This window comes from Hyla sarda, chromosome 5 (genome assembly GCF_029499605.1).
Source record: "Hyla sarda isolate aHylSar1 chromosome 5, aHylSar1.hap1, whole genome shotgun sequence".
Lineage (NCBI taxonomy): Eukaryota > Metazoa > Chordata > Amphibia > Anura > Hylidae > Hyla > Hyla sarda.
Window position 1 is genome coordinate 142,675,565 of NC_079193.1, and position 14,333 is coordinate 142,689,897.

The 14,333-nt window shown below is 40.9% G+C and overlaps 1 protein-coding gene across 6 annotated transcripts in view; it reads left to right on the forward strand.

Moving 5' to 3' along the window:
- Positions 1 to 14,333, forward strand: part of BBS9 (Bardet-Biedl syndrome 9) — a 390,136-nt gene that overhangs the window by 118,986 nt on the left and 256,817 nt on the right. For all 6 annotated transcript variants that reach the window (XM_056520430.1, XM_056520428.1, XM_056520429.1 and 3 more), the window contains exons 7-8: positions 8,457 to 8,631; positions 13,768 to 13,852. In XM_056520430.1, coding sequence (XP_056376405.1) covers positions 8,457 to 8,631; positions 13,768 to 13,852 — 260 coding nt within the window. The remainder of the gene's footprint in view (positions 1 to 8,456; positions 8,632 to 13,767; positions 13,853 to 14,333) is intronic.

Sequence of the window (14,333 nt, forward strand, 5' to 3'; positions counted from 1 at the left end):
AGGTGGTCAATGCCATGAAAAAAAAAAATTCTATACCATAGGTTGTGCTTGTTGAAAAGCAAAGAAGTCATTGCTGTGTTAGATTGTGCTGTTTGGAGCATTGCCATTGTTCCTGATAGGCTTCTTCTTGGTTGTCTTCCAGGTATCTACTATTTCTTTTCTTAGTTTCTTATTTCACAAAGGGGCAGAGTATTCAGACACAGATTTCTTTCAACAAATTTAACATTTAGCCCTGTTAATTTGTGACACATTCATGGAAAACGTTGTTCAGTGGTTTCCAGTGTGTGTTGTCACCGTTACTAAGTGACCATTCTGGACTATGAGCTTGAACTTGGCAGCCACCTTTCTGCCACAGGAATTTCATATGAAATATTCATCAACTGACAATCAACTGAACAGCTACAGCTAGTGGGCCTTCAATCACGTTGTTTCAAGTTCACTTTAACCACCTTTTGGACGCAGGGCATACAGGTGCGCCCGAGTCCTTAAGGGCGCAGGGCATACCTGTACGCTCTGGTCCCGTTACCAGTGTTTAAAATGCATTAAACCCAGAGGGTCCCAACTGCTGTCGGCAGCCAGGACCCAGAGTTAATGCTGGGCATCACTGATTGGGCCGATCCCTGGCATTAACCCTTTAGATGCTGCAATCAAACTTGATTGCCGGGTCTAAAATGAAAGTGAAAGCATCCCGGCAGCTCAGCAGAGCTGATTTGGACCATCTCAATAGCTGGGTGTCATTGGTAGCCATGGCAACCAGAGACCTCTTAATGGCCCCTGGCTACAGAAGCGATCAGGCTCTGCCCGAGGCAGAGTCTGATCTGCTATGCATGTCAGTAAAACACTGACACCTGTCAGTGTTACACTGTCAGGCATAACGCACTGCAGTACAGGTCTGTACTGCAGTGTATTATAAGGGTATGTTCACACTGGAGAATTCCCACGGAATTCCTCTCACGGGAGTTCAATTCGTGCAGTGAAGATTAGCATCAGTGTGAATGGGTCTTCCGCGAGACCCGTTCACACTGAGGAATTTATTTTTTCGCGTGGAATTCTGCAAGCACTGCATAGCCGTCAAAGGTGACGGCGCAGTGGCGCGCGGTCCTACCGCTAAAGTATTTTTCGGCAGGGGCCACCCGATGGAATCTCCGCTTGCAGAATTCAGCAGTGTGAACATACCCTAAGTGTCAAGTCCCCTAGTGTAAAAATGAGGAAAAGGTGACCATAAAAGCAGGAGTTTTGACCGGCTCAGAAAGGAACCGTCAGCAAGCAGGATAAAGTCAAGGGATTTATTAAATGCAACACGTTTTGCTGCGCATGCGCAGCTTCTTCAGGCATGTCAAAATGAGGCTAGTGGCAGGTATATATACCCCCAACAATTAACCCTTTACAAGCTTTTGAATGTTGCCACATAATAGTATATGCGTAAATATACATACAATACAAATAAAAAAATATAAAAATATATTGTTGGGGGTATATATACCTGCCACCAGCCTCATTTTGACATGCCTGAAGAAGCTGCGCATGCGCAGCGAAATGCGTTGCATTTAATAAATCCCTTGATTTTATCCTGCTTGCTGACGGTTCCTTTCTGCGCCGGTCAAAACTCCTGCTTTTATGGTCACCTTTTCCTCGTTTTTACCCTACTAAGGAGGGCTGCAGTGGACCGACTTGTACACCTTACGCTAAACCTTGTTGTGTGTGGGCGCACAACCAACCTTGGTAAGCGGCTTGGGATTACCTCCCTTCCCCCCCACTCACAAGATCTGCTGATCCCGCACATGAGGCGCCTTCTTCCCTTTCTCTAGAAGTCCCCTAGTGGGACAGTTAAAAAAAAAAAAAAGTGAAAAATAAATACATAAGTTGATGTAAAGTAAACAATAAATCAACACAATCCCCCTTTCCCCCATTATGATTTCTTTTAGCCCCCCCCCCCCCACAAAAAAAAATTGTATACATATATTTGGTATCGCCCTCTCCGTTATAACAATAAAAAATTATAGCTTTATGTTAATGCAGCGTCTGTAAAACTAAAATAACAAGTGATCAAAATATCACATGTACCCCCAAATGGTACCATAAAAAACGCCATCTCATCCCGAAAATACTGTGCCCTAACACAACATTTTCAGTTTAAAAATTAAAAAAAATTACCTCTCAGAACTTGGCGACGTACATACATGATTTTTTTCTTATCCACAAAAGGATTTATAGTATTAATATGATAAACCATAAAATAAAGTACATAAATGAGGTAACATCCTGCAGAATCAAATTATCATGTCATTTATACCTCACGCTGAACACCCAAAAAATTTATAAATAAGAAATAATCTTTCTAAAATTACAGCTTTTTTTACAGCACTTTTTTTATTTTTTTTTTAATAAAAAAATGATCAAAATGTCAGATGTATTCCAAAATAGTACCATTGAAAACTTCAACTTGTCCCACAAAAAACAAGCCCTCACAAAGCTCCATTGGTGAAAAAATAAAAACGTTACAGGTCTCAGAATAGGGTGACACAAAAATGTCATGTCTGAGGCCTGTGTGAGTCAGCCATGGAGTGCTCTAGGGCCACATATGGGACATTGCTAAATACATCAGAATTAGGGGAATACATTGTTGAGTTGCGTTTTTTCAGCACCTGCTGTGTTACAGAGAAAAATGTTGCAAAATAAAATATCTGCAAGAAAAATAGAATTTTTTGAATTCCACTTCACTTTGCTTTCATTTGTGAAACACCTAAAGGGTTAATAAACTTCTCAAATGTCATTTTGATTACTTTTAGGGGGGCAGGTTTTATATTGGGGTAATTTATGGGGGTATCTAACATGCAGGCCCCTCAAATGTACTTCAGAACTGAACTGGTCCATAAAAATATCTGATTTTAAAATTTTCTCAATTTCTTTTTTTTTTTAATTGCTGCCAAACTTACAAGCCCCATAACGTCCTAATAAACTAAAAGGACAGTTAACAAATGATAACAACATAAAGTAGATATATTGTAAATGTGAATTAATAACTCATTTATGTTGCATGAATATCTTTCTTACAAGTAGAGAATGTGGAATTCAGAAAAATGCAACATTTTCAATTTTTCACAGAATTTTAAAGTTTTTCACACAAAAATGCAGAATCTATGGACCAAAATTTACCACTAACATTAAAAAGGCACTGTCATTGTTAAAAACTTTTCATATATTGCAGGACTCATTATAATATGACATTTCACAATATACACCTGTTAAAAAAAATTAAATTTTCACCTGAAATTCCAGCTCAAAATAGCCACCACTAGGGGTCTTTTAACCAGACAGACTAGTCTACGTTTTAAAGCATACTGGATACTGCCCGTAAAGCATACCGGTATCCAGTATAGGAGATTTCTATTGAGTGTATGCAAAACTACAGATAAAGGATGTGTGGACATGCTGGGAGCTGTAGTTTTACAACAGCTGGAGGCAACACTGCTCTAACGCAGTTATTTACAAACATTGCAGCTTCAGTTGTTACTAAACTACAATTCCCAGCATGCTGAAATAGTCAAAGCTTTCTCGGACTCCTGAATAACAAAGAAGTTGATCAGACATTCAGGAGTCTGTGAAAGATGAATGACACACATAGTGACAGCTATGCTGATTAGTATCCAGCTTTACTAGGAGAAGATAAAACAGATAGAACATGTATTCATAAAAATGCTGTACTTTTATCTAAAAAATCCTTGCACTAATTTTATAAAGATCTATTCTTATATTTATAAATTTTATCCTGTTATGAATCCACCATAATGTCTTCTGATTACTGCAGGCAAGCTCCAAGCATCTTTCTCTGTGTAACATGACACCGCATAAAACTAGAGAGGAAAGGGTTACAGAGTAGAGAGTACTGATTGGCTGACTGCCCAGGCTTGCTCCTGTGAGGGAGACAGACTGACACGCCCCCTCCAGCCTGCACAATGAAAAAGTAACTCACCAGCAGATAAATGCTTATATCTCTGGATATATAGGTCCGAGACACATAAAAATTATATGTATATGATCAGGATTGGGTTCTGAGTAACATATCACTTTTTTTTTTTGTTGCACTATGACAGGTATGCTTTAAATACAATATGTCACAAAAAAAAACAGTCCAAGAATCACTTTGATAATTTAACCTGCCCCAAAGTTATTACAATATAAAGTGGGACAAGTCAGATTTGAAAAATGAGCCTTGGTCCTTAGGGGGTACTCTGCCCCTAGACATTTTATACCCTATCCAAAGCACCCCCCCGTATCTCTCCTGCTGCACCCCCGTACATCAGCAACCTGGAGCTGTGTTTGCTCCATGGCTGATGACGGGTGATAAAGGGGATGGGGTATCATGACGTCACGGCCCTCAGTACCCCTTTAAGACCAAAATTGGCCCAGTCCTGAAGAATTTTAAAAGAACAACTTTATCTTACAAGAAATAAGCCCTCATACAGCTCTGCTGATAAAACATAAAAAATGATATGGCTCTTTAGAATGGGAGGAGAAAAAATACCTTGCTGTGGCCGTAAATGGTTAAATGGGCACTGTCAGATACAAAAACGTATGTGTTGTACATCTTGGCAAAACATTAACCTTTCTAATATACTTCATTAGACATTTTTATTTCCTTTTTTATAGAAATCATGTCTGAAATCAAGCTGAAGTACAGGCATGGACAAAGTCCAGTAAATGAGGGTAGGCTAGCACTCCTCTGTGAATTCAAATAGAGAAAACAGACATGGTCGCACATCCACAACATGCACAATGATCTAATGCTTCTCAGCAACATTTATTAAATTAACTGGTCGTTAGTATACTTTATGATCATGAAGTGCAAGCCCGCTAGCCACGTCACGGCCACCTGTAAGTAGTGGGTCCCTAGCATAAATAGCACTGAGCGGCGACCACCACCGCTGCAACACCAGTGCCCACAGGGGAACGACTTACTGTAAGAGCTGCCCCAATGCCACTCAAACCAGTCCCAGGGCCACGCCTCCCCACAGACACGGCGCAGCGGCAGCAATGGACGCGCACAGCACCACACCAGTGTGAACAGGTATAAAAACTCACTCACCATGTGCTCCCAGTGCTTTGTGCTCTCTCCTGTCTGATAGTACTCTGTGCTCTCTCTGTCTGATAGTACTCCTCTGTGCTCTCTCCTGTCTGATGGCACTCCTCTGTGCACTCTCCTGTCTGATGGGACTCCTCTGTGCTTTTGTGCATGCTGGGAGTTGTTGCTAAGCAACAGCAGGAGGCCAGCCTTACCTCCTGCTGCTGCCCACACGCTGGATACTCCTGACACCGCCGCCGCGGTCTCCTCCCTGGGGATCGGGGGCCGTTAGGGACACCCCCACAGCAGGCGTCCTGATTCATCGTCCGGTAACGGCCGCCGAATCAGGACCCTTGTGAGGTGCCGCCAGTGCCGCCTCACTCCTGCTGCTATAGGGTGATAGGTGCCGTGTCGGACGACACCTATCACCCTTTTTTTCCGGGTCACCTGGGACCCCATTGACCCGGAATTGCCGCAAATCGCCGATCTGAAGTGATATGGGGGAGGGGGGGGGGGTTTCGTGGTCCTTAAGGTGTTAAGATGTCATGATCAATACTTACTTATCAGGGCATCAAACACATTGGCCCAGCGTTATCAAACCGCGTGAGAGAAAAAGTGTAGTGATTTTCCCACAGCAGCCAATCACAGCTCAGCTAAAAGCTCTGGTAAATTGAAAGCCGAAATGTGATTGGTTGCTGTGAAAAAAATCCTCCACTTTTTCTCTCACACAGTTTGATAAATCTGGGCCATTATCAGGGCTTTGTCAGACTCCCTGAAGAGTGTGATGAGTCAAGATGATGGCCAAAAGTTTTCTCACCTGCCTCCTGCCACTCATTTAAAAAAGTTAATAAGCCCCAATAAAAAATTTAAATCATTCCCTTTTCTCATTTTACAAAAATAGTGTAAAAAAAAATTAAATAAGTAAACAAACATATTTGGTATTGCCATGTGCGTAAGTGTCTGACATGTTAAAATGTAATGTTAATGATCCTGTACAGTGAATGGCATAAATGTCTAAAATTGCCTCTTTTTGGTTACATCACATCCCAGAATTTTTTTTTATAAAAAGTGATCAAAAAGTTCCACATGCGGCAAAGGGATACCGATTAAAAATGAAGATCATAAGCATACTTATTTTGTTAAAGAAAAGTTGTCGTGTTTTTTTCAAATCTCGTTTTCATTGTTTTGTTTGTAAAACCTTAACAACAGAGACAAACAGATAGTCAAATGGTAAGACGTGCAGGTGAAAAAGGTACAAATTCAATAAGGTGGCACGCAGGCCAAGACCGTAAGAAAAGTCAGGTATCTGTAGTAAAGCATAATGTCGGAAGGATAGGAAGTCTTGAACTTGTAGATAATCAACAAGGGAATGGGGGGGGGGGGCAGTATAGGGGGGAGAAAATAAACCCAAATATTTACAGACCAGGCAATTAAAGATGTCCATTAGTACAACTGCTTAGAGCAGATATAACAAAGCAAATACTTAAAGGTGGTGATTTATTAAATCCTGTCCAGAGGAAAAGTTACTGAGTTGCCCATAGCAACAGTCAGATTGCTTCTTTAATTTTTGAAAAGGCCTCTAAAAATTGTAAAAAATGAAAGAAGCAATCTTATTGGTTGCTATGGGCAACTTAACAACAGGTTTTGATAAATCTCCCCCATAGAAAGAAGTGTATGGTAAGAGGATTGAGTCTAGCAACGCTTCTCAGATGCAAAGGTGGACCATGAGCAGTAGGTAGGTGTGAACAAATTTTCTCTCACAAAAAAATGGGGGTGAGCTAAGTTGGTTGGGTCAACTTTAGGGTTTCCAAGGTGCCCAGTCCTTTTGAAAAATACCATGCCTCCTCAACTCCCAACTCGCTAATTCTTCCATTCTATATATGTTGTACACCTTTCTTATCCGAGAGTGGATCGTAGAGGGGATTAACTGGAATTAAGAGCTTGCCAGCTGTCAATAGTAAAGAGGCTAGGTCGCCTCTTTTGGGGCAAAATGAAGAATTTGGTGCCCAGAGCATTATGAGTGGTGCAGAAAAAAGGATTTCTGTATTTGTAATAAGCTTAATAGTCACCAAAACCTCCTCCCAAAAGAGATGTGGGACAGTGTGCCTGCTTTAGTACCACAGCGCCAGCAAAGGTTACTTACTGTTCAATAGATTGAGGCGAAAGAGCCATTTGGGTGTCTGGTATGACCTAGTTAAAAGCTTAAAGGAGTTTTCTTAAATCCCAACGCACATAAAAAAAGTTTGAGTGGTATTCCAGAGGATTTTTTTTTTTAATTAACGGTTATGGTACATTCACATGTACAGGATCTGCTTCATATTTAGATTTTGCTACCCATTAAAATTAAAGTGGTATTCCAGTGAAAAACAATTTTTTTCACATCAACTAGCTCCAGAAAGTTAAACGGATTTATAAATTACTTAAAAATCTTAATCCTACCAGTACTTATCAGCTGCTGAAGTTGAGTTGTTATTTTCTGTCTGACAACACTGTCTCAGGAACTGTCCAGAGTAGGAGCAAATCCCCATAGCAACCCTCTCCTGCTCTGGACAGTTCCTGAAACAGACCGAGGTATCAGCAGAGAGCACTGTTGTCAAACCGAAAAGAACAACTCAACTTCAGCAGCTGATAAGTACAGGTAGGATTACGATTTTTTACACATCTGTTTAACTTTCTAGAGCCATTTAATATGAAAAAAACATGGTTTTTCACCGGAGTACCCCTTTAATGTCTTGCGAAATAAGCTGCACAAAATATGCAGCAAGAATATGCAGCAGATCCTGTATGTATGAACATACCCTTATATAGATTTGCTAATTACTTCTAGTTAAAGGTCTCAAGCCTTCTAGTACTTGTCCAGTTGCAGCATACAAGAAGAGACTCTGCACACCCTGTGAGGTCCAGACAGAAGATTAAGTTGTCTTGGAATATCAATCAATATCGAGATTTATTGATATATGTAAAAACAACACATTTCAAAGGAATCGTTGCAGCTTTCTTCCTCAGGTAAATAGGAAAAAAAGTTGTGTAGTCTTTCCAGCCAGACATGGTGCTCTCTGCTGCCACATTTGTCTGTGTCAAAAAGTCAGTTTCTGACATGGACTGCAAAGAATACAAAAAATAGTAAAAAAATAAGGATGGATAGGGCTTCCCCTCCATAATTCCAGGCATACTTTTTGTTTTTATATCTCCATAGTCCTTTACATATTTAAGGCATTATGTTAATATGTAAATGAAGCTCAGGCACCCAGAGTTCCCCAGGATGCCAAGAGTCCAGGGTTTGCCAGCCTATCACTTTTTCTGTAATGTATTTTAATATGGTAACTTATTAAGGCAAAGCAAGCAGTCAAATACTTAAAAAAAAGTATCCCTTTTATCTTTTTTATTTGTGCAGGTCGAGATTTGATTTGTATCCAGTCAATGGATGGGATGCTTATGTTCTTTGAGCAGGAGAGCTATGCATTTGGACGTTACCTGCCAGGATTTCTCTTACCAGGTCCCCTGAGATACAGCCCTAAAACAGATTCCTTTGTTACTGTCTCTTCTTGCCGACAACTTGAAAGCTACAAGTAAGTATAACTTTCCTACACAAAAGCTTTGCCAATGGATGCCTAAAAGTGCTGGGGTGCACTCTCGGTTTTTGGTACTTCTATAACTCCCAGGCAGCAAGCTTGCTGTTTTGGGTTATGCTAGACACTAATGTTTAACTTCCTATATTCAATCCTTTTCAGGTTCTTGTCACCTACACCAAAAAACTGTAATTTCTCACTGTTGAAACAGCTAAAACTCTCATTGTTGCTTTGATTCCTTCTCGCCTTGACTATTGTAACTCTTTATTAATAGGCCTTCCCTTATCTAAACTCTCTCCTCTCCAGTCCATCCTAATGGCCACAGCCAGACTCCTCTTCCTCTCCATCTATTACACCGATGCCTCCCCTTGTGTCAGTCACTACTCTTGTTACCTATTCTGCCCAAAAGACAGTACAAAATTCTCACTGTCACTCACAAAGTTCTCCACAGTACTGCTCCCTACATCCCCTCCCTCGTCTCTGTCTACCATACTACATATGCTTTCCGTTCTGCTAATGATCTAAAATTTACATCTTCCATTATCTGATCTTCTCACTCCTGTCTCCAATACTTTGCTCATGCTGCACCAGTTCTCTGGATTGTGATACCTCAAACCCTCAGACATCCACTATCCACAGTTTTAAATATGCCCTAAAGACACATCTCTTCAAGCAGGCCTATACCATTCCCTGATTGGTCTTCCCTACTATCACTTTTACCCCCTTTTGAGACTTTGGGTCTTTGGGACATCAAAAGTTATTTATGCAGCGGTCTACCCTTGCACTCTCTGCATTTTAGAGACTGGTTCACTCACCTTTTAAGTAACCTCCCCTATTTATAAAACATGGCTGGACCATTGCATCAATAAAGCACTTTTGCCTCTGTCTCAACCCCCAATCTGTCATAGTCTGGAAGCTCTCATGAGCAGAGCCCTCACTCCTCCTGTTTTAATATTTAGTGTGTAATATTGTAATGTCTGATACATGTCTTTATTTGCAGCCCCCAAAGGGCTGCTGAATCATTTGGTGCTGTGTGTAAATATTATTTTTGAGGCCTCTGTGAGAGTTAAGCAGCACAGTAGGGCCACACATGGACTATTTATAAAATCTTCAGTTTTTGAAATAGGGTGATTTGAGGGGATTTCCAGCATCCAGACCTCTCCAATCCACTGGTTCCTTTAAAAATTGGTTTTCATGAAATTGTAAATTTTTGCTGCAAAGCTTCTAAGCCCTTTGACGTCCTAAAAAGTGAAAGGAAATTAACCAACTGATGCCAACATAAAGTAGAAATATTGTAAATGTTAATTGTTGGCCAATTTACGTGAAATGACTATTTCTTAATAGCAGAAACTGTGAGGTCGACTTTCCTTAACTCTGCTGAGTACCATGTCATCTTGCGTTGTTTTGTCCTGGTGGTCTTTCATTTATTTGTTACCCTTTCCTTTTCCTTTTTCTGTTTTGGGTGTTTGTTAAATGCTAAGTGGTATCTTGTATTTCCTTCCACACATACCTTTTTGTCTCTTGCTTCCTTTCTTATATCTTTTTCTTCTTTCTCTGCTTATCTACCTTCCATTCTTTCTAGTCTCCCTTGTGGACAATGATTTGGCTCTGTTGGTAAATGCTTTGATGTCTTTCATTTGGTTATATCTGCACCCTGATTATGTTTTATGTAGCATTTATCTAAGTTACTTTGTTACTTCTATGCACTTTCTAGATGACGATTGTCCCTCCCTCTGCAGAGAATGTTAAATATAAAATAGATTTTTTTCACAAATGATAGCTAATGGTATTGCACAAAATTTACCACTAACATGACATACAATGGGAGACCGATCTAATTTGAGAAATGAGCCTTAGTCATTAAATGGGTACTCCACCCCCTGTCATGTTATCCTTTATCCAAAAAATATGTCTGATGTCTGATTGTGGGGGTCCGTCCACTGAGACCCCCCCCACGATCTCCGGTCCAGCACCCCAGTAATCCGCATGCACGGAGTGAACTCCGCTCTGTGCCGGATTACAAGCGACCTCAGCCCCCTCCATATATCTCCCATAGACATTAATGAAGTGGGCGTGAGGACCACAGCCACCTGAAACCTAACACAGCCGGCGTTTTGAACGTAAATATTCAGAACGCTGGGGTGCCCGACCAGGGCTTGCGGGTTGTCCCAGCGTCCGGACCCCCTCCGATCAGAAACCTTATCCCCTATCCTTTGTATAGGGGATAAGATGTCTAGGGGTGGTGTACCCATTTAAGACCAAAATAGGCCACATACGTAAGAGGTACTCCGGTGCTCCAGCATAATGAACATTTTGTTCTAAATGCTCGGAGCCGGAGACCGTGATCATGATGTAAAGGCCACGCTCCCTCGTGACGTCACACCACGCCCCCTCAATTCAGGTCTATGGGAGGGGGCGTGTCAGCTGATATGCCCCCTCCCATAGATATTTATGGAGAGGGCGTGGCCGTGACATCACGACCACAGCTGCAGGAACCCGCCGTTTGGTGCTGCGGGAGATCGTGGGCGGCCCCAGCAGCGGGGCCTGCTGCTGGGACTCCCCGTGATCTCCCTGCAGCAGCCGCATTATATGCGGGAGCTGCGTCTCCAGTTTCGGAAACCTCCGGGTTTCCGGGACCGGCGACGTGACGTCATGCCATGCCCCTTCCATTCATGTCTATGGGAGGGGGCGTGACGGCCATCACGCTCCCTCCCATAGACATGAACGGAGGGGGCGTTGTGTGACTTCATGTCCCCAGTCCCGGAAACCGGAGGTTTCCGAAACTGTAGACGCAGCTCCCACATAGAATGTGGGTGCTGCAGGGAGATCGCGGGGGGTTTCAGCAGCTGGCCCCCGCGATCACACATCTTATCCCCTATCCTTTGGATAGGGGATAAAATGTTTTTGCCCAGAATACGCCTTTAACATGTTTTATTGGTGCCTTAATGCAGATAAGCTGACCATACTGAAGATATCAAAAGTAACATTCAACTAAACTATGAAAATCGATATAGTCTTTCGAATAAAAGAAGAAAAAAAAAACTCCTCAGACTGTAAAATTATGTTTTTCTATAAAACAACTTCTTGAAAAATGTATGGCTAGAGTTAAAATGACATGACAGGCTTCAAGATGATATCAGCAGATCAGTAGCTGAGATGTAATGTACAGTGACAACATAAAGTCATAGCTCCTGTAAGTTATAATCATAGAGTAACTGATGTCATTATTTATTGTTGTAATGTTATTACATTATTCTTCATCTATTATAAGAGAGTATGGCTTACATATTGGGTAGTTGATATACTAGTTGATATATTTTAAGTGTTTTGGTAATGTGTTGTTACTAATAGAACATCCTGGCAGTCTGTTTCTGAGAATTAAAACCGGACAACCAGAATGGCTGCATTTTTGCCACAAATGGGTATGAAAGTGTAAGTGTAAATGAAACAAACATACAGTACTTGCATAATGCTTTGGCTTTTACTCTTAACTTCTTTTTTACTAATATGGTATGTCCATTTCTCAATTTTGGCTAGAAAGGTTTTTAAGCACGTGGGGCAGATTTATAAAAACGTTTGCATAAGAACACTGGTGCGGTTGCCCATAGCAACAAATCAGATTTCAGCTTTTATAAAAAACAAACAAAAAAAAAACACCAGAAAGCCTTTTGACAAGTTAAAGTTGGCGTGATTGGTTTACTATAGGCCACGGCTCCACTGTTCCTCTGCACAAGATTTGATGACTCTTCCCAATGGTCCTTTTTTTTAAACAGGTTTTCGTTTTGGTCGCATTATATTATAGCAAACTTGCTGAGAAACTTTTTGATGCTCATACCTACTTCATAAAGGTTTCATACAAATATCTGGTCTGTGTTCTCTCCTTTTCCTCAGTGGCTCTTTTTTTTTAGGTTTCACACGGAGTTCGTTCTATACTATCGTGAAGTGATGAGCTAGAAAAATGTTTGTCTATTCACATATGCAGTATCCTGGGCATATTTAATGCGCAGGATTTGAAGCTGCAGATGTTGTTCTGCAGATTTCAATGTAAACTAAATGACTGAACACAGCTTTAAATCTGCAGCTTCATATCCTGCACATCAAATATGCGCAGAAAACTATACGTGTGAATACATCATAAAGAAGCATTCCCGGATTGTTTATTTTTTTCACCCATATAATACACACTCACTGCCACTATTCCTACAGTGTCATCTGTTACATTCCAGCAATACCACATCCATACATTTACTTTAGTAAGATCATGGATGTTCTGATCCACCACCATATTGATTTGTTTAGATTTCAGATTGTCTCCCTCTCAAATCTAATGTCAATCCTATGAGCAGCTAGAGCCAGTACCATCTCGCCTGGTGGGAGGACAGTATAATAATATCCCATAGCAACTAATCAGATTGCTTCTTATATTTTAAATGGCTCTATATAAAGTGAATGAAGCAGTCTGGTTGCTATGGGCAGCTGCACCACTCTTCTATACAAATAAATCCTCCCCCATAAGTATACAGTAAGGGAGGATGAGATGTCATCAAAGCCATTATAACTGAAGGTGTATAATACTCATCAGTAACTGTGATGGGAAGTTTGTGTGCAACTGCATGCAGCTTCAGAGTACAGGAGGTTCTGCTTGCTGGGATGGTGACCCTGTTGTGCACAAAAACACATGTAGTTTTCAGGGGGTCACCATGAGATCACATGGCCTAACTGAGAAAAACTATTCAAGATGCAACTACATGAGGTAAGGGCTTGTTCATACTGAGGTTGAGCTCCACCCTATTCAGGGTCTGTCCTCACCAAACAATGAAGCAGAATGGACCTTTTGCACACAGGACAACGCCGGGTACCAATAGATCCAATTGATTTGATTGGAGTCCGTTGGGTGTCTGGTATTTTAGAGGAGTTGAGCGGTGAAAAAAGATCAGACATGCAGTATTTTTTTCTCCGCTCAACTGCCGTCCTTTACACAGGTTGAGCGAAGGATCTGAATTTAGCGGAGCTCAACATCAGTATGAACCTAGGATAATACTAGCTGAATAATATATATTTAGCTGCATAATGTAACATGGACAATGGTTTTAACATGGTACAGCTTTGCTCTGACGTAATGTTTTCCTTGTACAGATATCAGGTGCTTGCTGTTGCAACAGATGCAGATACTAAAAAGGAGATAGAGCCACAAAAGATTGGTTCAGGAAAGAAGCTCTTGGTGAGTGTTTATTTATCTTCATCAGCATTTACATGTTTTGGAAGACTAGCTTAAATCTTAGGGTAAACATCCTCTCTGTGGATTTGCTGTGGATTGTTCATGCATACAAAATTTATACAGGGGATTATAGTACCAGCAGAATAGATCTACACAAAATGAAAATTTGCCACACAGAAATTGCAGATGTTCATTTTTTTTTATCAGCAAATCCACACTATTTTCTGCCCCATCTTTAAAATCTACACCAAAATCCACATGATTCAAAGCAGATTTTTCTGCAGATTGGCTGCATAAAATGTTTGCTGCAAATAAGTCTAGTGGGCATTTACCCTTATAGTTTATTAAGCAAATGACAATCCTGAAGATTGGAGAAGAAAATCCTCACACAAATCCCTGGCAAAACAACATCAAAGTGGACTTAGAGTGCAATTTCAAAGTGCAATGGTATGATTCAGCAAGGTATTCTTGTCCAGAATTGATA